The 25,056-nt window shown below is 35.8% G+C and overlaps 4 protein-coding genes across 5 annotated transcripts; 1 reads left to right on the top strand and 3 right to left on the bottom strand.

The window, feature by feature from the left end:
- Positions 1–779: 779 nt before the first annotated feature.
- Positions 780–2,812, bottom strand: LOC141437608 (UPF0585 protein CG18661-like). The gene is made up of 2 exons (XM_074101046.1): positions 2,524–2,812; positions 780–2,437 (listed from the first exon to the last, which is right to left on the bottom strand). Exons 1-2 carry the CDS (start codon positions 2,655–2,657, stop codon positions 1,798–1,800), a joined length of 774 nt encoding a protein of 257 aa, XP_073957147.1. The 5' UTR covers positions 2,658–2,812; the 3' UTR covers positions 780–1,797.
- Positions 2,813–3,127: 315 nt separating this feature from the next.
- Positions 3,128–5,628, top strand: LOC141437607 (CD2 antigen cytoplasmic tail-binding protein 2 homolog). The gene is made up of 3 exons (XM_074101045.1): positions 3,128–3,510; positions 3,962–4,274; positions 5,079–5,628. Exons 1-3 carry the CDS (start codon positions 3,316–3,318, stop codon positions 5,585–5,587), a joined length of 1,017 nt encoding a protein of 338 aa, XP_073957146.1. The 5' UTR covers positions 3,128–3,315; the 3' UTR covers positions 5,588–5,628.
- Positions 5,569–15,309, bottom strand: PIG-N (Phosphatidylinositol glycan anchor biosynthesis class N). Of its 2 annotated transcripts, XM_074101044.1 has the most exons (13): positions 15,175–15,309; positions 14,849–14,946; positions 14,295–14,750; positions 14,035–14,165; positions 12,819–13,018; positions 12,254–12,743; positions 11,909–12,084; positions 11,422–11,609; positions 11,051–11,277; positions 8,238–8,431; positions 6,608–6,721; positions 6,064–6,255; positions 5,569–5,869 (listed from the first exon to the last, which is right to left on the bottom strand). In XM_074101044.1, the coding sequence occupies exons 2-13, from the start codon at positions 14,860–14,862 to the stop codon at positions 5,624–5,626; spliced, it is 2,628 nt and encodes an 875-aa protein (XP_073957145.1). In that variant the 5' UTR covers positions 14,863–14,946; positions 15,175–15,309; the 3' UTR covers positions 5,569–5,623. The 2 variants fall into 2 exon arrangements, with proteins under 2 accessions (XP_073957145.1, XP_073957144.1); XM_074101043.1 differs by having other exon boundaries at positions 14,849–15,309.
- A 7,557-nt stretch (positions 15,310–22,866) lies between these two features.
- On the bottom strand, positions 22,867–24,728 carry LOC141437609 (uncharacterized). Its single transcript, XM_074101047.1, has 2 exons — positions 24,279–24,728; positions 22,867–23,644 (listed from the first exon to the last, which is right to left on the bottom strand). The coding sequence occupies exons 1-2, from the start codon at positions 24,596–24,598 to the stop codon at positions 23,374–23,376; spliced, it is 591 nt and encodes a 196-aa protein (XP_073957148.1). The 5' UTR covers positions 24,599–24,728; the 3' UTR covers positions 22,867–23,373.
- Positions 24,729–25,056: the final 328 nt, after the last annotated feature.

Below are 25,056 nucleotides of genomic sequence, written 5' to 3'. Positions count from 1 at the left end.
AAAGAAGCACAACCAGATACGGAAACGGAGAAGGAAGTAAAGTTCCCCTACCGCGAAGCTGTCGGTGCACTGGCATACCTCCAGACAGGAACCAGACCAGACATATCGTACGCCGTAAGCGTCGTATCCAGAACACTAGACAATCCATCTAATGAAGACGTTCTCAAAGTTAAACGAATTTTTCGTTACCTGAAAGGAACTATCGATTCAGGGATTGTTTACAAAAAAGGACACAAACCCGGAGTGTTGGAATGTTATAGCGACTCCGATCACGGCGGAGACACAAATACAGGACGTTCTACATCTGGAATTTTGTGCATCTATGCAGGAGGTGTGATCTCTTGGGCAAGTCGCAGACAAACATCTGTAGCGATCTCGAGCACAGAAGCTGAATTAGTTGCGGCTAGTGAAGCAGGACGTGAAATAGTTTGGCTGAGAAGACTGTTCAATGAAATAACCATACTGAAAGATATCCCAACTCTACAAATTGACAATGATGCAGTTATAAAGCTTGCACAAAACCCAGAAATGCACAGAAGAACGAAGCACATTGCGATAAGGCATTTTTATGTCAGAGAACTTGTAACAGACAAAGAGCTGCAAGTTAAATATGTTCCCACAGAATATCAATGTGCAGATATTCTCACAAAAGCTGTTTTTAAGCCTAGATTGGCATTTATTAGTGGGTTAATTGGCCTAACACTGTAGATAGAGTTTGCCAAAAAGGGAGGATGTTAGAAGAGGTTTTAAGCAAACACTTATAACATCTGAAAGTTAAAAGATAGTAAAATTTTTGAACTTGCTTAACTAAATTATTTGTTGCAAAAATTCAAACATAAGAGATCCTTGCACGTTTATTTATTAAATATTACATTAAAATACTTCTAAAATTTTTGTATAACCTAAAATTAATATTTGTAGGTATAATGGATTTTCTACATAAAATTGGCACAAAATTGCTGACAAGGCAAAATTAATTTATCAAATTCACACAAAATAGCCAAAACTGTTTCACATTATAAATTTTAATGCTTTCATCTACTATTTCACAAAGGTGAGAAAATAAATAAAGGCAGTAGGTACTACAATAATTTAAATAATGAATAATTCTTATATTCCCAAGTTTGTCACTAAATTGCAGTCCAGGTTCTCAAGATACAGGCTCAGCCTAGTTTGAGGACCGCCAGATATTTCTTTGTTGTGTAATTTATGTAATGTTTTTAAGCAAATAAATAAATGATTATTATTATTATTAGTTAGAATATAAGTACAATGGAACGGTCAGCATCAAAAGAAGCTGGTTACTTTTTTATTCTGTCACATTATCACATTTGTCAATCTTGTATGGCGCTAAGCATGTGGCTGCAAAACGCCAAAGTGTAAAAGTAACCAGCTACTTTTGATGCTGACTGAACAAGTACAAAGAAGGTGCAAATATAATCCACTATTAAAATGTTCCATTCCTTTTTCTAGACGGGTGACACTTACCCGGCCCGGATATTACCGGGATGGAAATACCGACCCTGCTTTTCGTGTACACAACAACAGAAGCTCATGCCAGTTTCAATGGGTGTATACACAAAAAACAGGGTTGGTATTTCTATGTCGGTATTATCCGGGCCAGGAAAGAGTGTCACCCTTCTAGACGTCTACGAGTAATATGGCCTGATATTCTACTGAAACTATGATTATTGACATTTAAATTTCTAACTCTAGCTGTACCTACCTATATGTAAGTATGAAGTTTAAAGTTTCAGGTAAACATTTGGGAAAGGCGAGTAGAGTTAGAGAGAGTAGTTAGTTTTTCTTCCAAATCAAAGTCTTATTGTTAGAAGGCATTTCAATAGTGTCTATTAAGGACAAGTTATTCTCTTCACCTAATTCTATTAGTTCAGTTATATCACGAAGACCCCAAGAAGGGTCCCTAGCTCTCAGACCAGCATCAAACTGAACATTGCTGTCTGGTGTTATTACACCATCTTTCATATAAGGCCCATAAGTTATCATGAGCGCATCTGACTTTAAGTAAACACCAGCATTTCGAAATAAGCCTTCTGTACATTCATAGGGGCTAATATGAATTAAATTAGAACAATAAATATAGTCAATGTTACTTTCCTCAAACTTGTAACTAGATAAATCGTTAGTTATATTAATAACAATTGGAGACAGTATATTCTTAGTTGGGCAATTGGTAGCATAGTATGTGATGCTCCCTAAGACATTCTCGTCATATTCTGAGGGTTGGAACTTTACACCAGGGAAATGAGGGGCAAAATGGGCTAAATGTTGGCCAGATCCAGAGGCAATTTCAAGAAATAAAGGACTGTCATCTCCAAGGATGTCGACATCTGATATCACGAATCTTTTCAAAACTTGCAGTATAGGCTCTTGATTTCTAGAAGCAGCTGGGTAAATCAGCTTTTCTCCATTAATTCTGAAATAGTTGAATAAGAAAAACTGATGTACAATCTCGAGAACATAATGGTTGATAAAATAACATAATATTTCCGTATAGCTTACTTTTCATTCCCATGGAATTCGCTGGCAAACTCCCGACCCTTCGACAGGTAACTCATTATTTTTTTCAGAAATGAAAGGGTGGCAGATGATTTAACTTGAATTTCCAAGAATGATGAAATTTTATACACGTACATTAAATACTGTAGCGACTATTCGACTGCAAGATGCAATAAAGAAACTTTGTTATTTTATTTACTTTAACGAGCGAACAAAACCTTCTACAGCACAGAGTACATTATTAAATAACTGACAGACAGGCAGACAGGCAGATGGGTGACCAAAGAATATAAGTTTTAAGTACCTGTGACACTTTCCCGGCCCGGATAACACCTACATGGAAATACCGGCTTTATTTTTTGTGTAAACGCCCATAGTATCTGACAGGAGCTTCTATGGGCGTGTACACGAAAAACAGAGTCAGTATTTCCATCCCGGTATTATTTGGGCCGGGAAACAGTGTCACCCAAGGCAGAAGGCCTACTCCGAAACTCGAAGTTCGTATTGTACCGTCCCTCTCGCTGTCGTATTAAATAGTTTAAGGTTTAAGTGTCAGCTGGGCTACTACGAAACTAAACTCGAAGTTCGTGTCGTGCTGTCCCTCTGACACTTATACTATTTAATACGACAGCGAGAGGGACCGCACGACACGAACTTCGAACTGGACTCGAATATAGTACACAATAAATGTCACAAACCACACACAACACACGGACACGACGTTGTTATTCAATAAATTAGGTATCCAATGTAAACTCTATTGTAATCTCGATTAAACGATTTCTTATTTGTAAAATGGCTAAGAGATCTGCGTCTACAGCATTCGATTTAGACGAACGGGATGAAAAAAGGGTAACTAAGAAAGAGGGCAAGAAACATTCACTGGACTCTGACGAGGAAGACAGTGGGGCCGAAGAAGAAAGGAACAATGTTCTTAACGCTGATGACATCGAAGGAGAAGAGGAAGGAGACGCAGGGATAGAAGGTGAAGTAAGTGAAAGATATATACATAATTAGGTTAGGTCAATAATTGACAACAATTTGCCTTGCGAGGGTATTTCGCATAGGCTGCCTGTACATCCAAATACATAAACGAACTTACTTATCCCAGCTCAAACGCTATTATTCTCTCATAAGAATGCTTACAGTAAGTACTAATCCGTCTTATTAAAAAAATGTGTAACTATCCTGAGTGCACAATTCAATTAAATTACGCATTTATAAATTACAGGCGAATGTGAGATATGTAGTCATAATTTTTAGTTAGTCTTGTATATGCTTTTATTATGTTAATTATTTGTTGTAAATTAATGTGTATTGTTATTAACATTATACTGCAAATTGCATATTCTGCTGTATAATCTACCCCTTACCTTTTTTTTGGTATACAAGGTTGCCTTAACTTAATTGGAAAATATTAAACCTTGCTTTTTTAAATTAGATCACCATTACACCATTTAACATGAAAGAAGAGTTGGAGGAAGGTCATTTTGATAACCAAGGCCAGTATCATTGGAAGAAAGAAAAAGAGATCCGAGATGGTTGGCTTGACAATATTGACTGGGTCAAGGTGAAAGGTAGACCTGAAGACAAATACAAGGTGCACAAAGATGATGAAAACAAAGGTCTTGGTGATGAGTCCAGCAGTGAAGAAGAGGAGATGGAAGAAAAGTTTGATTTGATTCAAAATTATAAGGAAATTTTACAGCATATGAAGCCAAAGGAAACAATTGCTAAATCATTGCAACGACTTGGTAAGTTGAGCATCAGATAAAGGTTAATTACACAATATAAATGTAGTGTTTATGTACCATCCACAAGCAAACTCATAGGAATCCTTCTCTTACTAATATTTCAATGAAAAAGTTTATGAGCTTGTGTGCATGTTTGTTACTCTTTTACACTAAAACAGTAAGAATGGATTTAGATGAGATTTGGATTGTGGGAATGAATGTATTCATGTAAAATCCTGAAATCTCAACTGCAAAGTCTAGAGACAACATTTTGCGAAAGTGGTGCTCATACAACAAGTATAGTAATGATAAAAAAAAATTGAAATTTAGTAATATTCTGGAATTTCAATTCAACTGTTCATGCTTTATGCAAGTGATGCTGCAGATAGACTAGCAGGTGGTAGGACCTTGTGCAAGGTCCGCCCGGATTGCTACCACCATCTTGCTCGCTAATCCTGCCGAGAAGCAGCATTGCTTGCACTGTTGTTTCGGCGTGGAGAGTAAGACAGCCGGTGAAATTACTGGCACTTGAGGTATCCCATCTTAGGCCTCTAGGTTGGCAACGCATCTGCAATACCTAGGTATTGCAGATGTTTATGGGTGGTGGTGATCTCTTACCATCAGGAGACCCACTTGCTCGTTTGCCATCCAATGGAATAAAAAAAAAAAGTTTTTAATGTTAATTTGACCTAGTAGGTACCTAGTTGCAATTTAGTGGACACCCACCTATTTCTTTAGTCTGGCCCTCTATTCCGTAGAGTTTGCATGAAGACTGCATTAGTTATTGATTAATGTCCCTATTAAAACAAAATTTTATGTTCTCAGGTGCAACTTCAAATATATCAAGTGCAGAGAGATGGAAAAGGAAAAAAGCGGGCATTGTGGATGAAGGCAGTAAAACTGTGACCAGGGTAACAGAGCTTGCTAACCAGATACTAACTAAAATGGGCAACATGGATATATATCAGGAGACTTATGAAAAAATAAGTGCAATTTTATCTAAACATGCCAGCAAGAAAGATAATGCTGATTTAGATATGTATGCTGATGACTTTGATCAGAAAGAAAAAAAAAATCTTGATAAAGACCAAGGGGGAAGTGAAACCACAAAAACTGAAAATGAGGAGGATGATGATGAAGTTACAAAAGAAGTAAGGTGGGAGTTTAAATGGAAACAGGATGATAATGCTGAATTATCGGGACCACACTCCACAGAGCAAATGCACAAATGGGCAACAGAAGGATATTTCAAAACAGGTGTTTGGGTTAGAAAACATGGAGTAGATAGTCAGTTTTACAGTTCAAACAGAACAGATTTCGAGTTGTACATGTAAATAAGTTTATTCTTTGAAAATAAAGTTTATTAAAACTTAAACATATTTTTTTCTGCTATTTAACAGCTTATTACAAATATTAAATATGTTGAAATCAGTCATAACTTTTGCTATTTGATTAATTAAAACTATAAACAATGTGATCACTTGAACAATAACAAATTGTGATATTGATGTGCCAATTTCTAGCCAACTCCCCGTGTTTTTAACATAATACAATAGTTGAATTCCCATAATATTGGAGTATATTAGTACTATAATGTTCAAGTAGCCTGTTGGTGCCTGAAAGCAGAAATAATGTTGATTAATATAATTACAAGCTTGATATTTACTTTGCTTCACTTGTATAAAAAAATAAATGTAAATCTACTACAAAAGTTTTAAAGTAATTCACCATCCACTTTCATCAATCAAATTGCCTTGAAATCTATGTGTGTATTTTATATCAAAATCATTAAGTACTTAAATTTTAATACCTCTGTCAAGAATTGCACTCCCCTAAAACAGCACGCTACACTAAGAAACGGCGATAATGTCTTCAATAAGATGAGTCCAGTAATAATAAATGGCTGGAATGATGTTATAAAGCATGTCACCCATCGCACTTCAAACGAGTTGAGTGACGCTATATTTCCTGTTCCAAAGAAAGCTAGAATTATATATGTGAGCTGGATCATTTATTAAGGAATATGTTAAGGGAGCGCTGACATTGGCTTGAGCTTTCTATGAGTATTATATCATAATGTGGTGTAACAGATATAGTGAGGGGATTAGAGCTAATTCGACCAGCATACGCTCTAAGGGTAGTCTAAGCCGTGATCCCGTCCCAGACAAAACCAAAATTTAAAATAGATTGATATGAAAATAAGAAGTAAGCATTTTTAGGGGTCCACGAATCTTGTTATGGAAGAGCTAGGGGATATGCGATTTGCCGCTAAAAAGGTTAGGGAAACTGGAGTATGGTAGGCATCCACTATGTTACTGCAAGTGGTAATGCCAATATCATTATATAAAGGATACAAAAAAGAATGCTCTCCTAAAATCTTCACTGCCAATACTCCTTTCTATTGTCGTCAGACTTTGCTTTGCTCTTGATTCCTCTATTGTTGTTTTATTAAATGTGCAATCAACTATCTGAAATTTAAAAGGTTTCATTGTGTAAGATTAGGTAGGTAGGTACAATGTGCTGCCAAGAAAATTAACCTGCCTTTCACAATAACAATGGCACCTGAAAGCTTAGCTTACTATAGGTGAACCGCTGTAAGCCCGATGTGCAGTAGAACGTTTTCACAATAAACGTCCCAGTTGGCTTCGTTGACGAAAACAATGAAGGCTTACTGAGAGAAGGTTGTATTGAGGGTCGTGCTTATTGCGATTTACCTATATCCGCGTTCAATGCGGACATAACGGCTTGATCACGGCTATAGAGTAGGGCTACTACGAAATTCGGAAATCGAAATTCGTATGGTACCGACGCTGACTCTAATTTATTATTTTATACGAGAATGAGAAGGACGGTACGACAAATGGCCTAGTGGTTAGAGAACCTGACTACGAAGCTTGAGGTCCCGGGTTCGATTCCCGTGTCGGGGCAGATATTTGTATGAAAAATAAGAATGTTTGTTCTCGGGTCTTGGGTGTTTAAAATGTATTTAAGTATGTATCTATCTAAATAATTATATTTATCCGTTGCTTAGTACCCATAACACAAGCTTTGCTAAGCTTACTTTGGGACTAGGTCAATTGGTGTTAATTGTCCCGTTATATTTATTTATTTATGTACCTCAACCCAATCCACATTACATACCTACTTACAGCGACTCTATGCAAACGCAACGTTTATTATGTTGTATAGGTAGTCATTCACGATGACGCGTGGCGTGGTTTTTTTACAATGTCATTAATGTCAGGATTTTAGTTTAGTTTCAATTTAGATCATTAGTAATTTATTGGATTAGGCGTTATTTTGCGGAGGTACATTTCAATGAAGTAAAAACATTTACTTTGGTCACCGGCGACATTATGACAGTTAAGTCTATGCAACACATGTGTGTTCATCCAGCTCCTCTACCTCCACACTGTAAGCACACAAACCCAAGTTAACCACCACCACCACCACAGTACATTGACGCCTTTCGAACTCAACTAGAGTTCATCCTCAGAGCTTAGCAACACAACCATTCATCACGCTACGAAATGTTATGGTGTGAGCAACATTGGCGGATTTGCCCTAAGGCCCAGTAGGCCCGGGCACCCTAGGCCAGATATTAGGGGCAACCAAAATTGAGACATAAATAGCCACCATGATGATAAAAGTGCTGAAAAGAGGGCGGCGATACTTAATACATGGCCTGGGGTCTAGGGCAGCCAAGACAGCAATTCCACCACTACTGGTGAGCAAAGTAATTGTTTTTAGTTTAAATCTTGGTTAAATCATTTGTTTTTGCCGTAACGCTTACAAATAAGTCAGGACTGTAAGGGGCTGTTTCACAACCCATTGATTAATTTTATTTGACGGATAAATTTGATGCCGTCTCCATCTATTCTAACAAAACAAACAGAGACGGCGTCACATTTATCCGTCAAATAAATTTAATCAATGGACGGTAAAACAAGGGGGTAAGTGTAAATAATATAATAATAATGGTACCTTGACTCGTCCCAAGTAAAGCAATCTGAACTCGATCAATACCCAACACATGACATTGCAATTTAGTGTGACTAAAAAAATACCCTCATGCGACACTGACAGTAGAAGGTAAAATATAAGAATTGAAGTATTTATCGTCATCAGGCGACTTATCAATCTCTTAGAACTGGCCATTGGCAGCACAAATGTAACAACTGTAAAAAAAAACATCTTTACCATACCAACACGGCAATCAATAGCTATCATTAATCTTCGTGTTTCGTCTGCTTTTTTTTTTGGCAGATATCCCACTAATCCCACTAATATTATAAATGCGAAAGTTTGTAAGTCTGTTTGTTACTACATCACGTCTAAACCACAGTAACTTACCTACAAACTTTCGCATTTATGATATTTATTAGTGAGATACGAATGTTCCTTCTCGGGTCTTGGATGTCTACTATTATTATGTATTTATCTATATAAGTATGTTTATCCGTTACTTAGAATCCATAGTACCTCTGCTTAGTTTGGGACTAGGTCAGTTGGTGTCAAAGTGTCAAGTGCCCCATGAAATTTATTTATTTATTATTAGTGCCCTTTGCGTGTGATTCAGGCTCAGCCTCGTTTGAAGCCTGATAGATATTCAATTTTTTGTAGAACTGTTTTATGTCAAATAAACATTTATTATTATTATTATGTTTTAAACTTTTCGTTAGATTACAAGGTCATCGTTCATCCACCATTACGTCTCATATTTCGTTTTCTAGATTTTTTTACCGTACAACGGCAAAACCTACTAGACACTGGCAAAATTGTCCTCCAATGGACAGCGCCATATTTTTCTAAAAACAACAACAACTTTTCGTTATCTCTCCTAGATTAGGAGGTATTGTAATATAATATTGCACGGGCCTAAGCCAAGTACTTTCAAATATGTATTACCAAACTAATTTCTAATTGTAACTTTGTGTACTTATTATATAGAAAGGAATTTGCGTAGGTAAGTACCTACTCTATGCGGCAAGTGTTTAAAGGTGACTGCTTTTTAGGGTTCCGTATCCGTAAAGGGTGCCAACGGGGCCCTATTACTGAGACTCCGCTGTCTGTCAGTCCGTCTGTCACAGGGCTCTATCTCTTAAGCCGTAAAAGTTAGACACTTGAAATTTTCACAGATTATGTATTACTGTGGCCGCTATAACAACAAATACTAAAAATAAAGTAAAGTTACAAATTAAAGGTGGTCGTCATACAAGAAGCGTGTGTTTTTCAGCGTTTTTTGGCTGCTAGACGTTATTAGCCGTTGCTAAGGCGACCGAGTCGCCTAGCAACGACTAGCTATTTCGGTTGAATATTTACCTGTTATGTTTCCGATTTTAATTATGTTTTATAAAAGCTTCGATAATATAATACAGTGACTGTCTGATTGTGTGGTTTATTCGATTTTGTGCAAAACTAATAAAGCAATTTATGAACCACAAACCTCAATGAAGCCAACTTTGATAAAGCGCTCGCCAAATCCACACCGTATAATCACCATGTTTACCTATTGTTTTTTACACTAATAAAAATCATACTAAGTATTTAATACTATTTAGAAGGTTTATAATACAGTTTAAAATTTATTCACACTAGTCGAGCTTCTTAGTATTTAATTACACAACATCAACATACGAAGTCCACTGAATTTCCCGCGAATGAACCGAACTGACAGCTAAGCTAATTTTTTTTCTGCTACGGCGCATGGTAAGCCTGAAGCGCTATTCAGCCTCCGACAGGGCGACAGCCGAAGAGGAGGAGAATTTAAAATTGTTCTTGTGCTTACATTTTGGTGATATGTTTTTATTAACTTGTAATGTAATGTAACTAGTTATGTTTGCTCGGGTGGAATTAATATTTTAACTTAAATTTGAAGTGGATATCTTTACCCATTTGAGCTGAAATTTTGCATGCATGTATAAATCCGATGACAATGCAATATTATTATGACGTAAAGCTGATCTGATGATGAAGTTAGATGTTGGCCATAGGAACTCTGTAATAAAACGACACGACTGCATCGATTTTGGTCTCATTTGATTCGTCTCGACGACTACCTACTTTGGTAACCAGGGGCAAAAAGTACCGCCAGAAAAAAGCTTGTATTAGATTTTTTTACAAAAAATTATTACTGAACTATTTGTTTTTAAAACATTGTACGGAGGTGCGGAACCCTTCATGCGCGAGTCGCTCGCACTCGCACTTGACCGATTTTTGTAAAAGAGTGTATGTGGCTGGGGGCATATTGAGTGCCTGGAGGCTCTCATGGATTATTATTATATATTATTGTATCTCATGGATTATTATTTGTATGAGCCTTGATATGCTCATAAACCTTTCGATGATGATGATAGTAGATTAGCCGTTTGCTAAATGATGAACACTAGCGTGATTGATATAAGTTTATTTATTACACGTGTGAGCCGTAAGCTTGCTTAATTACAACTAACTTAACCTATTATAATAATCCGCGTAGCATAAAGGTGCCGCGGCGGCGGTGTACGATTTCAAAGATCGTACATTATTATTATGTATTTATTTAATTTACGCCATGAACATTGTAAGTTGAAGAACGACGTTTCTATTACACACTTTTTTATGCATCAAGTGCAAATTATGCAAAGGATAGTGACTAGATACACAATGACAACCAAAACATGAAAAATGCGGGGGGCTGTCTCTTATCCATCTGTATAAAAAAGTTATTGTACAGAATGTTTTTTTTACTGGTGAACTTATTTATAATGTAAATGTCCGAAATTTAAATATCCACATAAACTAACTTATTCTTTTACCTGCAGTAATCCACGTCAAGGTTTGATAAAAGTACGACACCGGTGTGCCATTTTCAAATCTTCTCGATTGTATAAATATATTATGTAAAGATAAGATCAATAAGGCTGCTTGTATCACAGTTAACAAAAGTTCAGTTCGATTTTCTTCTTCTCTATAATAGAGAGGCAGTAACACTTTCCAAGTGTAATATGCTATCACAGATAGCCACAATAAACCTGCTAAAATACTGAAACAATATATATAATCAAAATAAATATTATTATTAAAATAGTATGATTAGTAAGCTAAATGAATTCAAATGGAAACCACACCAAAAAGTTGACTGTCAAATTACTTAATCAAGAATAATATAGAAACATGATTTACTCACACTAATTCTATAAAGACATCTTTCCCGACTACAGGTACAAAAGAAAAGAAGCTTAGCATGGCACAGCTTATTGGCCACAGTGTAAGAATGGGAGTAGTCAAACGATTTCTAATGGAAGAAAAAAATGGCCACAAACCCATCCCAGTCAGAGGGATGCTCAGCATCCACCGATAGGTGAAAGACAGACCCTAAAAATAATAAAGCTTTTACATCCCAATAATATATCAAATTAGTAACACAGTATAGAAGAAACATTGATTTGCAGATGTTAGCCTAAAACTAGAGAAAACTTATTTATTTACTTTATATATATATATATATAATCATATTTATTTCTAGCTCTATGAGTCTCTTTCTGATATATTATTTTTTTCGTCCAGTTAATCTTCATAAACTAGATATGAAGATAACCCCGCGAAAAATGAAAAATGGGGTACAGCTGTTTCGCATTTACTTGTCAAAAAAATAGAATAAGACTTCTTCTCACCATTGCAATAGAACCCAAACCATAGCATACAACTTCGATCCAAATAACATTCATTTTCTGACTTCTTTTGAATAATCGTAATGCTTTTGAGCAAACATTTGGTGATGGTAATGCATACCACCATAAAAAAATTGGCATGAAGAAGTGTAAATAATACTGGAATGGAAGTTTTTGAGCTGAAAGTAATAAAGAGTATGTAATAAAATTTGTAACCTACATGGTACACATGGCCTTTTGAATCAAGTGATCCATAGGCAAGTAAATCTTAAAACTTGAAATCCTAAAATTGCGGTAGGTATAATAAGCACCTGGCTTGCCAAGGGATCCCCTGCTTAACTCACTTACCAAAAACAATATAAAATGATAAAAAACAAAGCAATAAGAACACTGTGTTGAAAATTAAATGTGACCCTAAAATATGGAATTTTCTTGAGTTCCCAGGCTCCACTTGGGAATTAACTTTTTGCTCTAATAATACTTTTAGTAAATACATAATCCAGCCCATAAAAGACAATGTAACTAAGATCAGCAATGGCCTCTGATAATAGTTCTGGTAATAGTTCAAGCCCTTGAGACTTAATTGAGTGATTTCTTCACTAAAATGAATAAGTTTATCATATTCTTCATCCATAAGTAGTCTTTCAGTGAACTCAATAATTTCATTGAATTTATCTGTACTAAATGGCTCAAAGGGCTTGTAAAGTAATGATATGGCATTGGCTTCAACATCTAACTTTTTCCTCTTATATTGTGCAGCTAATTGTCTGCTATGACTATAGATCGCTTTGGCTCTATTTGGCAATGTCATATTCAATAATTCAGCTGGTAATCTACCCTGTAAATTAAGATTTTATAAAGTAAATACTATATTTAAAAAAAAAAATGGAATCAAAATATGCAAAGAATTTACAATAGAATTGACTGGTACAGGAATTGAAAGTATAGTTGACATTAATGGTGTTAAATCTGCCTGTTTTATGTCAAATCTGTGGTTGAGTGACATGCTCTCAGTTTCTGGGTCCAAGGGGCCTTCATTCGATGCCTGTGTTCCTGCACCCCATAATACAAATGGGGTTTGTGTTTCATGATTGTCACCAGCCCCATGTGAACCTAGAAAATTTGTAGAAAATATTAATAAATATGAAAATAATTATCCAGCCTTTTAGCTGCATAATTCATTTATTCTTCTAGTGATGTGTAAAAGCTTATAATATAACAAGATATTACGTAGCATATTGATGATGATCATACCCCGGCACTTTTGGGGCACGGACAATTTACATTAGCCAAAGAGTAGGTATTGCGTTAAAAAACAGAGTGCACTCTTGCTGGTTTCTAACTAATGAATAATTAATGCTATTAAAAAGCTACAGGGTTCAAGCCTGTCCATCAGCGGTAGTTTAAAAATCGTTAATAAAATTTATCGAGATATTTCCAAATAAAACTTGAGTGTAAAAGAAAAAGCATTTTTAATAAATTGAAGTTGGTTTTAAATAAGAATTTTGGCTATAGCACACTAAACATCATGAACGGATTGTTACAAGGCAATGAGTAGAACTGCAATTGCAAACACATCGTGCAACAATTTTGATTTCTTCAAGAAATTTAAATATGCACCTATTACAACTGCCGATGTAGAAAGATCATTCAGTGGGTTAAAATGGATATTTACAGCAAGACGCCACTGCTTACCTGTTTAAAATTTAGAAAAGTTAATAATTTATTTAAAAAATCATATCAACTACTAAATTTACTTACTGCAGGTAATTAATTAACATTTTTTTTATTCTTATCTCATAACATAAGCCTTGTTACTAAACCTAAAGTACTGTATAGTTTACAATTCACAATGAGGTAATTATTCATTAGGCATAATATGATGTTTTGTCAGAATAACCTATCTATTAATGTCTACTCTTTAGCAAATTGTTTGTGCCCCAAAAGTCCCGGGGTATGGTAATGACATTAGCCATTGTTGGCTATGTGGTATTGCAGTATCAATGACAGTATGTATGAATAGAAAATAAGTCAGTGGCATACAGATACTCATCCAAATCTAAGCCAATTACCAGTCCTTTCATGTTAAAACTTAACTGTTAAAAATAATGACTTTAAAAAAACCTTACCCCAGTCTGTCATGCCATGATCAGAAGTCATAAGGAATGTAGTTTTTCCATCATCCACATAAAATTCTCTTATAATTTGTTCTATTTCTCTTATTCCCTGGTCAACAAAGCTCACAGTAGTTAAAAAGTTCCTGTAAAATGAGCATGAAAATTATTAATTAAGTTAAATTTAAAAGCGCAGCTGGTACATCTTATTATTATTCCTATTAGAATAGAATAGGATAGAAATATGTCTACCTAACTATTAAGCATATACTCACTGTGTTTTGGGCTTGTGTGTATGCCCTGATGTATCAGTTCCAAGTAAATGTAAGAAGAAAACAATTTTCTTGCTCTGCAACCTTGCTTTCAAATCAACATTGTTCTTAGCATTGTTAAAAAAATCCTTAACATTTTTAAACACCCATGAATCTAGCTGTGTTGTATTTTTGTCAGTGCCAAATGTGTTATCATATGGATCAAATTTATGGACAAATATATGATTGTCTACTGTTCCCTTGGTGAAGATGTCCACTATGTCATAAGTGCCCCAACACCATGTATATGATGTTCGATTAAATACCGAATCAAAGTCAACAGGATTTTCTTTCCATCCCTTCATGATTGCTGAGGGGTCTTCGTAGAAGCCTGCAATGACAGCCACATGCCCCGGTCTGGACTCAGTGGGCACTTGAGTACTGGATATACCCCATCTGCCATGTGTATTTGCTATTGACCTGTAAAGTCATAGTAACAGAATTTAAAGTACTAGAGCTTACATTACCATAATGTGGCCAGTTTTTTCATAATTTTTTAGCGTTTTTGGATTATTTACCTTAAATATGGCATGGTTGTATAGTTGGTAAAGGATTCTGCTCTTAAGCCATCAACCACAAAGAGAACGAGGCGTTCAGCCACTGATTCATGACCTGGCTGATAAGGAACTACATTGTTTACGATAGGAGACTTAAAATAGATATCAAATATAGAAAATAAAAACACAATGTGTATGAAAAAGCCTACGATAAACATTGTTAATAACGATCTGTGAGAAACATTGTTATTTATCTAATGTTTAGCTCTTTGAAACGGAAACTATACATTAATTTTTTTTATTCCGAATTTACTAGTCATTCTAAACTATTAAAAATAATGACTGACTGAACAGAACAGGTGAATAACCAATGAATAACTTCAACTTCAAATGCATTAAATGCTCAGCCGGCACTCAACTCTCTCATACTGTCACTGTATATGTATAAAGTACTCTGTGCTGTCACTGAAATGACTGGACGGACTGACTGGAAACTGGCCACGACCGAATCCGACACTTCTTTCAACTGATTGATAATTTTGCTTCTTTCTAGTATTGAAAATGAATTTAGCGTGATCCGATTTCTTCGCAACAATGTCCGTACGGTGGAATTTTTTAAGTAAATTCGCCGAGAGGAATAAAATTCGTTAGTGCTTCAAACGGCGAACCGGCATTTTCGAGGAATAGAATCCAAGAAATTCGATCTGTCTGACGAACTTAAATAAAACCATTAATATTTTCCAATTTGATGATTTTCAGGGTACGACTATAAGTTCGTGGCGAACACGCTTTAACTTAGTGTAAGTTTAATTAATACTTTTTTTTTTATTTTGATAATGTGCGTACAATCGATCACAAATTAAGCGAGCTAGTGTCCAGGGCGCCCTGGAATGCGATATAACCGTCAATAATATAAAATCAAGTGTCGAGGGATACCAAAATCGAGTTTCTCCAAGATCTTTTTTTTACAGCTCGGAATCGAAAAGACACCTATTACGAAAAAGAAACATGAGCTGTTAAACGAACTGTTTTTATGGATATGCTATTTTAAATTGTTTAATTAGTGTATTTAAGAATTAACCAGGCAATACGATGAACTCAAGTTAATTATATTTTACCATTGTCATTTTATTACGGATTTCAGTTCTATTTTATCAAAGTACAAGGACAACTTTGAAATTAAAATATAAATACTATGTATTAAATGGAACTTATTTTGAAGTAGTATAATATATAAAGAGAGAATTGACACGTTTTAGATAAAAATAGAGTAGCCATGTTTATTTTTTGTTTTTTATTGGGCTTCTTACAATAAATAACCGCACCGTACATTCTTGGATTACATCTTTAATGTAGAATTGGATCGCAAAAAATGTATTAATTAATATTAATGTACTATAAACTTGTAATACTGTTTAACGCTGAAGTCGTGTTTACTAGGCCAAATTTCCGATGTCAATGTGTGCTTTTATCATCTGTACACGAATTAGTGTATTTTTGGATATGAAACGCAGAAACTATTTATGTCCGAATTATTTAATAGCCTGTGCATTATAGGAAAATTATTTTAATCATGGCGGCGCCAATGTCAGTTGTGTTGCGGTTGATTCTGCCCCAGTTTGACAGAAAAAAATAATTTTGAAAATAGAAAACAAAAACCTTTTCGGCCGAACGCTGTTGCGGGAGTCACGTCACTGCGACAAAGACAAAAGATGTTGTTATTGATTAGATAGAACTATAGTCTTATATTGTTAGAGGATATAAAATCACACAGAATGGTAATAAGGAGAATATACATAACGAAGGAGGGATTTAAAGTTAACAGGGCGAGGAATGTAAGGGGGGAGGAGGTCATACAAGGAGGATGTCAGCTTTGAACATTCGAAAAATAAGTGGTCAAGACAGCCTTCGTCTAAACCACATTCACACAAAGAGTTGTCTTTTACACGAATCTTGTGAAGGAAAACAGGAGTACATGAGTGGCCCAGTCTCAGTCTGCATATTGTTGACGTAGTTGCTTTATTAGCGGCCCGGAATTTAAAGAACCAGGGTTTGACGGGAACATTATCTTGAACATCAGAGTAGTGAAGTCCTTTCATCTGACTAGATCTTGTCCAGTGAGCGAGCCAATCCGAATCCAGTCGATCCTTAGCTAAAGAGGTCAAATCGAGGAATAGCACCTGAACTGATCCAGGCAGCCTGAACGGTCGCATCCTTAGCAAGCTGATCTACAGTCTCGTTGCCCGGATTCCAATATGACTAGGGATCCAGGCCAATGAGACCTTCACATTCTTACCAGAGAGACCATTAAGAACTTGCTTAATTTGAAGAATGACCGGGAATTTAGATTTACTACGCAATTGTTTTGACATTATGGCCTGTAAGGCGCTTTTGGAGTCTGAAAAAACTATGCAATTATTAAGATTGTGCGAGTCTATATATTTAAGGGCCTCCAAAATTGCCACTGCCTCGCCAGTAAATACAGATGATATTCGGCAATTTATAGCTCAAAATAATCTTAAATTTAGGTATCCAGAAGCAGATCCTACACAACCCTGGTTTGAAAGCTGTGAAGCATCCGTGTAAAGTTAAAAAGATTGCAGGCGCGCTATCTCGACAATAATGAATTAGCGCGCCTGCAATCAGTCACATTTTTTGAAGTTAAAAAGGCCATGGAAATGTTGCACAAGTCGTATACAGCCAAGTCTAATGGCCGGTATCAGATATTTTGTTGGAACTCCGGACTTTTTCTATTGGGTCTGAAATAGCTTGTGGTGTTTTCTGTGGAAAAATGCACCTGCAGTTTATTTTTAATGAAGAAAGGCGGGAAAGCATAAGAAAAATGTTGGAATAAAATTAAATTATATAATATATTTTGAGAAAAAGCTTATTCTATTTCAGAATTATTCACCATTTTTGAGAAAAGCTTTATATTAGTCTCGGCTGGAATAGCAATATTAGTTAAAGGGACTCGCAAGCTCGTCCGTTTAATACTCATACTTAGCCAGCAATTGCCTACTTCCAGGCCACGACAATAATCTACTATTAAAGGTAAATCTACCGGTAAGGCTACTCACTTCCGGTAGGAAGCCCGCGTTGCTCTAAGATGTCGGCTCTCGGATCGGATGTCGTCTATCGTCCGATACCGGTATCGGATCGGATTATGTGAAAACGCTCTCACGTCGTACATTATTGCGCGTACATTCCGAGTTGTACATTATTGTTTCCCGACGGATTCCCGTTCTAAAGAGGGCTTTCGTTTTTTGTCTCACTAGATGGCGCACTGTAGCGTGAGGTTTTTAAGTATGGCTTTCAAAGTCTGTTATTACGGGCGTGAAAACAAAGTTTATATTAAAATCATATTTAATACACCTTAAAACCGTGCCATAAAAATATCGAGCATGCCACAGTGTTGCATAGTCCCCGTTTTGTTCGGAAAAAAGGGAGGACAAAGGTTTCCGAAAGACAAAACTGTCTCAAAATACAGACATTCATTGCCCCAGAACACATATTTGCTATAATTAATTTCAGATATTGCAAAATATTCACAAATTTATTCTAATTATAAATAAATCCGCGTAGCTCACCCAAAAACTATGAGATTTGACATTTCGGAGACCTCACGCTACACTAGCGCCTCTAGTGGCGAATTCATACGCGATAGCCCTCATTAAAACGCAGTTACAATGTCATCTGACTCATCTGATACGTTATATATCTCTTAGTAGTCTGTGGTCATCTGCTTAGATGAATGATTGGTATCGCGCGCTCGCTCGACCGCGCGAGACCAATCATTCATCTAAAGGTCATCTGTCATTAATGTCTAATTTTGACAAAATTACGCGTTTTCGTGGATGGTGAGGTCAGATAATGGATGGCACTAAAATATATAGACGGTAGATGTCAGAAGAAATTTTGTACTAAATTACAAAATTACTCTTTGCGTTTCATTTTGGCAGACGGTTATTATATAGTATAGTTTGTGGTATAGTGTAGACAAGGTGTAGACACACAGTGTAAACCACGTGTAGACGACATAAATCGGTTGGTGGATACGACCCGAAAATTATCGATCCGGAATGTACGACCTGGCCCCTATTTAATAAACGTTACAATCCTATATTTGGTTTGGTTTGGATAGGTATTTAACTAAATGTAAACAAAACAACGTCATTTGATGTCTTAAATACTTATTGAAATTCCCCGAGTCGCGCTGTCATCGTTCATCCACCATTACCTCTCATATTGCGTTTTCTAGAATTTTTTTACCGTACATACAACGGCAAAAACTACTAGACACTGGCAAAATTGTCCTCCGATGGACAGAGCCATATTTTTTTAACGAAACAAGAAATTCCCCCATTAAATTAAACTATCTAAACATTGGCACTCGCGATACAGACCCAGTCTAGTGCGAGCGAATGCCATTGAAAAGTCAGATGATGTTAATTGTATTTTATTCAAATGTGTATTTCTGTAATTTTTTGTGCACTATGTAGGTAACTTTATTGCTAAATAAAAATTATTGTATTCTATTCTATTCTATTTACATTTATGTATTAAAATACACTAGTCTAGTTTGTATTACAATTATTACAATGTTAGATAAGGAATAGTACATTGTGTCTTAAGGGTGGTAAATAAGGAATTACGAACGAGAGTATTAGAAGCCCGAATTCGAAGACTGAGGGCTTTAATGATTCGATGTTCGTAATTTTAAGTACTTACCACCCGTGAGACATACAATGTTTTCATCACATTTGCGAGTAAAATTTTATATTTGTAAAAGAAAAAATATAATACTTACTTCCAAATATTGCAGATACCTTAGGCTGTGCTCTTGGCAGCGCCGCCCTCCCCCTCCCGCGGCATGCGCCTGAGGTGCGTGTGCATGTGTTTCTCCTGCTGCGCGGCGCGGAGCAGCAGCACGCGTAACAGTATATCAGTAAGGGCAATGGGTCATTTACCGACCTTGGGCTTCATGACAAGAAAATTAGTACGCGTAATATAATGACGCATTACCTATACCTTGGGTTTCATGACAAGCACATTAAGGTCGAGGGTTTTGTTTGGGGGGTTGCAATCAAGTTAGCCTGCATGTTACGACACTGTTTACGAGCAAGTGTGATGAAAAATGTTCAAAATCCTTAAACGTACCAAATCTGACAGCAGAAGTTTGTTTACATTTAGTTAATTACCTAAACGTTTTAAGTATCAATTTGTAAAAAAGTGTCTTTGTTAAGTTTTACGACAAGTTCTATTTAATATAGTTTACCTTGTTTGCCTTATACTTTGCAGTAGTAGTTCGGGATGCGTTGCAAACTTTGTATGAAGGTATCCGTATTTGCTGGCGCACCGGTGGTGGCTTGCTTAACTTAGCCAGATTTAAGGTCAGCACCAAAATGTTGCACGGTCTGATTACGGAGATGATGTATGCAGATGATTTGTGTTTTGTGACGGAATCCCAGGAAGCTCTACAACAGCTTATGTTGAGTCTGAATGAGTCGTGTCGAAGATTTTGTCTTAAAATAAGTGTGAAAAAGACGGAACTAATGGCCTTAGACACTATGACCAATCCGACTAAGAGCAATTCAAATATCTGGGAAGCATGATAACATCAAAGTGCCACCTTGACAGCGAAGTCAACTGCAGAGTGGGAGCAGCTGCAGCAGCTTTTGGGAAACTTTGCTCTAGGGTGTTCCCTTCACACGATATAAAGCTCTCCACCAAGCTACATGACGATAATTCTGCCAAATCTTCTCTATGCCTCCGAGACATGGTGCCTGTACCGCAAGCATATCCGCGTCAAGCATATGGGTATCAAGTGGTCCGATCGCGTTAGGAACACGGAGATCCTAAAGCGTGCTGGTGGCGCGGGGATGGAGGCTTTTTTTTTTCTTTGGCTATGTCTATAGATTGAGCCAGCGTCATGTCGATTTATTGGGTAAAATACAGAAACGAAGGAGAAAAGCATTTTTACAATGGAAATCAGTTGCTATTCCTGAAAAGAAAAAGGGAAACAAAAAAGCCACAACAAAGCAGGAAAAAAAGGAATGGTTAGTCAGTTAAGTAAGTACCTAAGTAATAAAGAGTTAGGATGGAGGCTTATTTGATGCGGCGGCAGTTGCCATGGTGTGGGCAAGTCTTTCGTATGCCAGACGAGAGTCGTTTTGGATATAGCAACATTTATATTTTATGTTCCATGTTGGTATACTAAAAAAAAAAAGTGTCTAGCAATTATATGGCTGTTCTACTTGCAAGATGTTTTTGTGTACGTTGAACGAATAAATACTTGACTTTGATTATAATAAAAAGCCTCTTCTTCATCTCACAGCAAAAAGTCGCATCTTTTATTCCGAACTGCAAGATGGTAAGCGGAAACAAGGCGGTCAGTGCTTATACCAAATCCCTTTAGTAATGCACTATATATAAGGTCACCTGAGGTAAAAGCGACTATGGGGTTATTGCGTTTATTTGAGTTATCTTTTTAACAGCGTGAGTTACAACAGTTTCTGCCATCTAGTAATAGACACTTGAACTGTCTTGAACTACTTGGAGAACAACTCGTAACATAGAGGGCGTCTCGGTGAATCGTTTTCAAGATGTCGGCAATTTTAAAATTTGGTACCACACCAGAGTTTAGCATCGCTTGAGTTAGTGAACAAAATCCATTTAAGTACATCCCCATTTTCTTCAGGGTTTTGGTGTTTATTTTGTCTTAAACATGATGAGTATTTAGTTGGTTCACATGTCTGAATTTTAATTTTCATTAAAAATGCTACATTTTTAGAATTATTTCCATTTAAAATCTTTGCAAGTTATTTATGAAACTTTGCTAAATGCGTCAGTATCTTTGACGTTATTGCGTCTATGCAACGCATTTACCCCAATGTCAGTGGTCAGTAACCTTTTTTTTATAATGTAGTTTTAACAATTTTAACACATTTTTCATGTTAAGTAAGTATATTATTTTACCTGTAGAATGTTTCACTGTCTATCGTCTAAATAATTTCACTTAATTATTATTAGTTATTTCACTTAACTTTTCATCTCACTCTATCAATCGTAAAATCTTCTAGTTCAATCGGTCGAATCGGAGATTATTTTTAAATAAAAAATAATACACACACACACAGGAACTAAAAAGCAAAAAAAAAATATAAAATAATAATTGAATCGGCTCAAAAACCGACTGAATGAGAACCTCCTCTTTTTTTAAATAGGTTAAAAATGTTTGCAACGTCTGGTATTTAGCTTTGGATAAATGCGTCTGTACCTAAATGAAGACGCATTTTCCCTAATAATTATACTATTTTTGATCTCAGCTGATTATTCGCGGTTTGTGGTTCTTGTATTATTAATATTTTCTAGATTATTATATTGCGATATTGCGAACATGTGCCATGAAGTTTTGAGGCTAAAATCCCAAACGTTAATAATTTTTTTAAAAAGATGCATTTTCCCAAATTGAGGTAAAAGCGTCTAAAATCCTGTTTTTTAAAAAAATGCTTATATATCTTTTAATTGTCGTGCAGAAAAAAGTAAATTCAGAAATTTTAATGGTAAAGTCGTATAAAGCACTGAATGCAAGAGTATTTCAATATAAGTACTTAATACTTATATACTTCATAATTTGTGATTAAAAAAATATCAAAAAAACACAAAAAAACAGTGACGCCTTTACCTCAGGTGACCTTACTTAATATAACAGACGTTTTGTAATTTTGCGGTTATATGTGTATCCGAACATTTGTTTGTTTCTTTTTAGGCCTACAGAACTTAGTATCGATTTGATCCTATCTCTCGCTTTTTTTCATATTGAAGTAAAAGTGACACATCAAAGTCAAGTTCAAATATTTGGAATTCAGTGAGTGGACCAGCACTGTCCTCAGCATTTAAAAATAATAATTAAAAAGCTACTTTGTCTCACGGAGTGAGCAAAATGCGATTTTGCTCACTGATTTTTCATAGCAAAACCTGCCTGTTTGAGCTGCTGAGGTGAAAAAAAATACAGATGCCTTTAATCAGTTTTACTCCGATCAATTTTATTTAAATTAAAGAACTCTAGAGAGGTACGTATAGTTAGTTGTACAGGTGTTCAGCAGGGGCCTATTGCATAATTAGACTAATAATATTAGAAAATAGTACAAGTTACTAGTTAGCAATTTATAAGTTGTTATTTCGTGTTGCATATTTATCACTCATATTTTGTTATGCAACAAAAAAGTACAAGTTACAACCAAAATCACTGATATTATTACCTTTACCTTGTACTTTATTATGCAATAGGCCCCTGATCGTGTGCCACATGACGGGTGGGCTTGTAGGGTCACTCGCAATATATTTTGGACTAATTAACACACAATATTAACCTACCGAACATTCTGTATAAAATTAAAAATTACGAAGATAAGAACCTCATCGCCTGAAAGCAACACTGAGGTGTACCTAACCTCTCTCTACACGTTAATTAGGTGGAATTACATACGTCCGTATTCGTTGATAATGCTAAAAAGCTAAGTATAACTTGAAAAATTAAAATGTGATTACGGTTTTTTTGCCAAAAAGTCCATTTTTGTACTAGTTGAGCTTGTATTTTCACTTAGATCTTCCGTAGGCATACCTGCTGAGAGCAAACATAATAATTCAGACTCTTGAGCTTTTTTCACGTTGTTGAAAACCACTTCTGTCGAGATTCTATCGTCGAGATCATCTTCTGGCGTAAGCCCTAGAGTCGTATACAGACGTCTAATTTGTCCTGCACTTAACCATCCACGCTGTCCAGGATCAAAACTTTTAATAACAGCCTCTAAATGCCTGCATGAATTAAATATCTAATTATGTAACATCAAAGTAAATACTAGTTGATAGGCATATATCAGCGTTTCCCAAGTAGTAAGTTGCAATATCCAGCACCGGGCCACGAAAATAAAGACGTTATCGGGTTGCAGCATTGTTTAATTATAAACAATCACATTCGTTCATGATCAAGAAGATGTCTTGATTTTGTGTTAATGCAAACGAATGCTCGTTGTCACACATATTTTAAGGACATTAAAAACTGTTTTTATTTTATTTTCCCTGTGTAGCGAAGCGACTCTTAGTGCCATCTAATGTATAATCAAATACAGAAACCCCAACTGCCTGGATCGCGCCATCGAAGTTTCTCAATTCGGACGAATAAATATTACTTCCGACGTTCTTCCTTCATTAACACACCCTTCCCACACCCATCATGTACTAAGCAGGACAATGGTCAATATGGGGAAAAATAGAAATGCCGCTTTTTTGCGCGACTTACGGGGCACTGCCGCGCCCGCAGATAAGCGGGCTAGAGTTAGTATATGTTATGTCAGGAAAACGCTGATATATGTACCTATATCATATAAATTAAAACATAAAATAGGTACTTAGAACTAGTCCATCAAATTATAGTTGTATTATATCTTACTTAGTTTCATACAAAACAGGGGCCGATCCATGTCCTGCGCGATAAAGCATACAATCGTCTAATAACTTTTCAAGATAAGCAATAGGCTTATCTGACCCCTCAGCTATTACTTTTGTGAGCATAAAACGAAGTAGTTCTGGGATTCGACGTTCTCGTAAATAATTTTCAGTTCTGGCGACTGTGCTTAAAATTTTCTGTTTGCGCGGTGGTATTATCACTGGTTCAGAAGAAGCATCGTCTATCAGACATTTACATAGTAAAATAGGATCAATATCTGGTTTCTTAGATTCGTCCGGTTCAAAATCTTCTCCTTCCATCATGCTAAGCCAATTATAATTAAATGAACGCTAAAGTAGGGATTTGTTTATAATGACATTATTATCAGTCAACAAAAATAAAAAACCAAAACAAGAATCGTATGATACCTATACGACAACGCCAAATGTCAAATCCAAAACTATTCAAATCTTTGATTCAAATATTTTTTAAACATCAGTATATAGGTGGGGTTTGTTTTATGTCATTTATAATTTGGTATATGACTATTGTCAAGTCAAGAGGGCTCTATTGTTCTTATTTAAGTATATGACAATAGTTCAGTATAGTCGGAACAATGCGAATTGGTCACTCGTTTTGACTTACTTTCATTCGGTGTCCATATTTTATTTAGATACCAAACCAACAGTTAGATTAAAGTTTTTTTTATAATCTGTGGAACAACATGGAAAAACCGATCCTGTTTTTCGTGTACACCAAAGCGAATATAATACGTTGTTTG

This window comes from Choristoneura fumiferana, chromosome 18, assembly GCF_025370935.1.
Source record: "Choristoneura fumiferana chromosome 18, NRCan_CFum_1, whole genome shotgun sequence".
NCBI lineage: Eukaryota > Metazoa > Arthropoda > Insecta > Lepidoptera > Tortricidae > Choristoneura > Choristoneura fumiferana.
Note: the sequence above shows the minus strand (reverse complement) of the source record. Positions and strands in the feature narration are given on the sequence as shown.

Excerpts from the sequence above, each read along its gene's own strand:
- LOC141437608 (XM_074101046.1), bottom strand. The coding sequence starts at position 2,657 with ATGTACGTGTATAAAATTTCATCATTCTTGGAAATTCAAGTTAAATCA. Across the intron at positions 2,438-2,523 it reads GAATTCCATGGGAATGAAAA|AATTAATGGAGAAAAGCTGA; the intron begins GTAAGCTATACG and ends CAACTATTTCAG.
- LOC141437607 (XM_074101045.1), top strand. The coding sequence starts at position 3,316 with ATGGCTAAGAGATCTGCGTCTACAGCATTCGATTTAGACGAACGGGAT. Across the intron at positions 3,511-3,961 it reads ACGCAGGGATAGAAGGTGAA|ATCACCATTACACCATTTAA; the intron begins GTAAGTGAAAGA and ends TTTTTAAATTAG. Across the intron at positions 4,275-5,078 it reads TAAATCATTGCAACGACTTG|GTGCAACTTCAAATATATCA; the intron begins GTAAGTTGAGCA and ends TTATGTTCTCAG.
- PIG-N (XM_074101043.1), bottom strand. The coding sequence starts at position 15,045 with ATGTTTATCGTAGGCTTTTTCATACACATTGTGTTTTTATTTTCTATA. Across the intron at positions 13,019-14,034 it reads TCATGGCATGACAGACTGGG|GTTCACATGGGGCTGGTGAC; the intron begins GTAAGGTTTTTT and ends CAAATTTTCTAG. Across the intron at positions 8,432-11,050 it reads CTTGACGTGGATTACTGCAG|TTGTTACATTTGTGCTGCCA; the intron begins GTAAAAGAATAA and ends TTTTTTTTACAG.
- LOC141437609 (XM_074101047.1), bottom strand. The coding sequence starts at position 24,598 with ATGATGGAAGGAGAAGATTTTGAACCGGACGAATCTAAGAAACCAGAT. Across the intron at positions 23,645-24,278 it reads CCTGTTTTGTATGAAACTAA|GCATTTAGAGGCTGTTATTA; the intron begins GTAAGATATAAT and ends TAATTCATGCAG.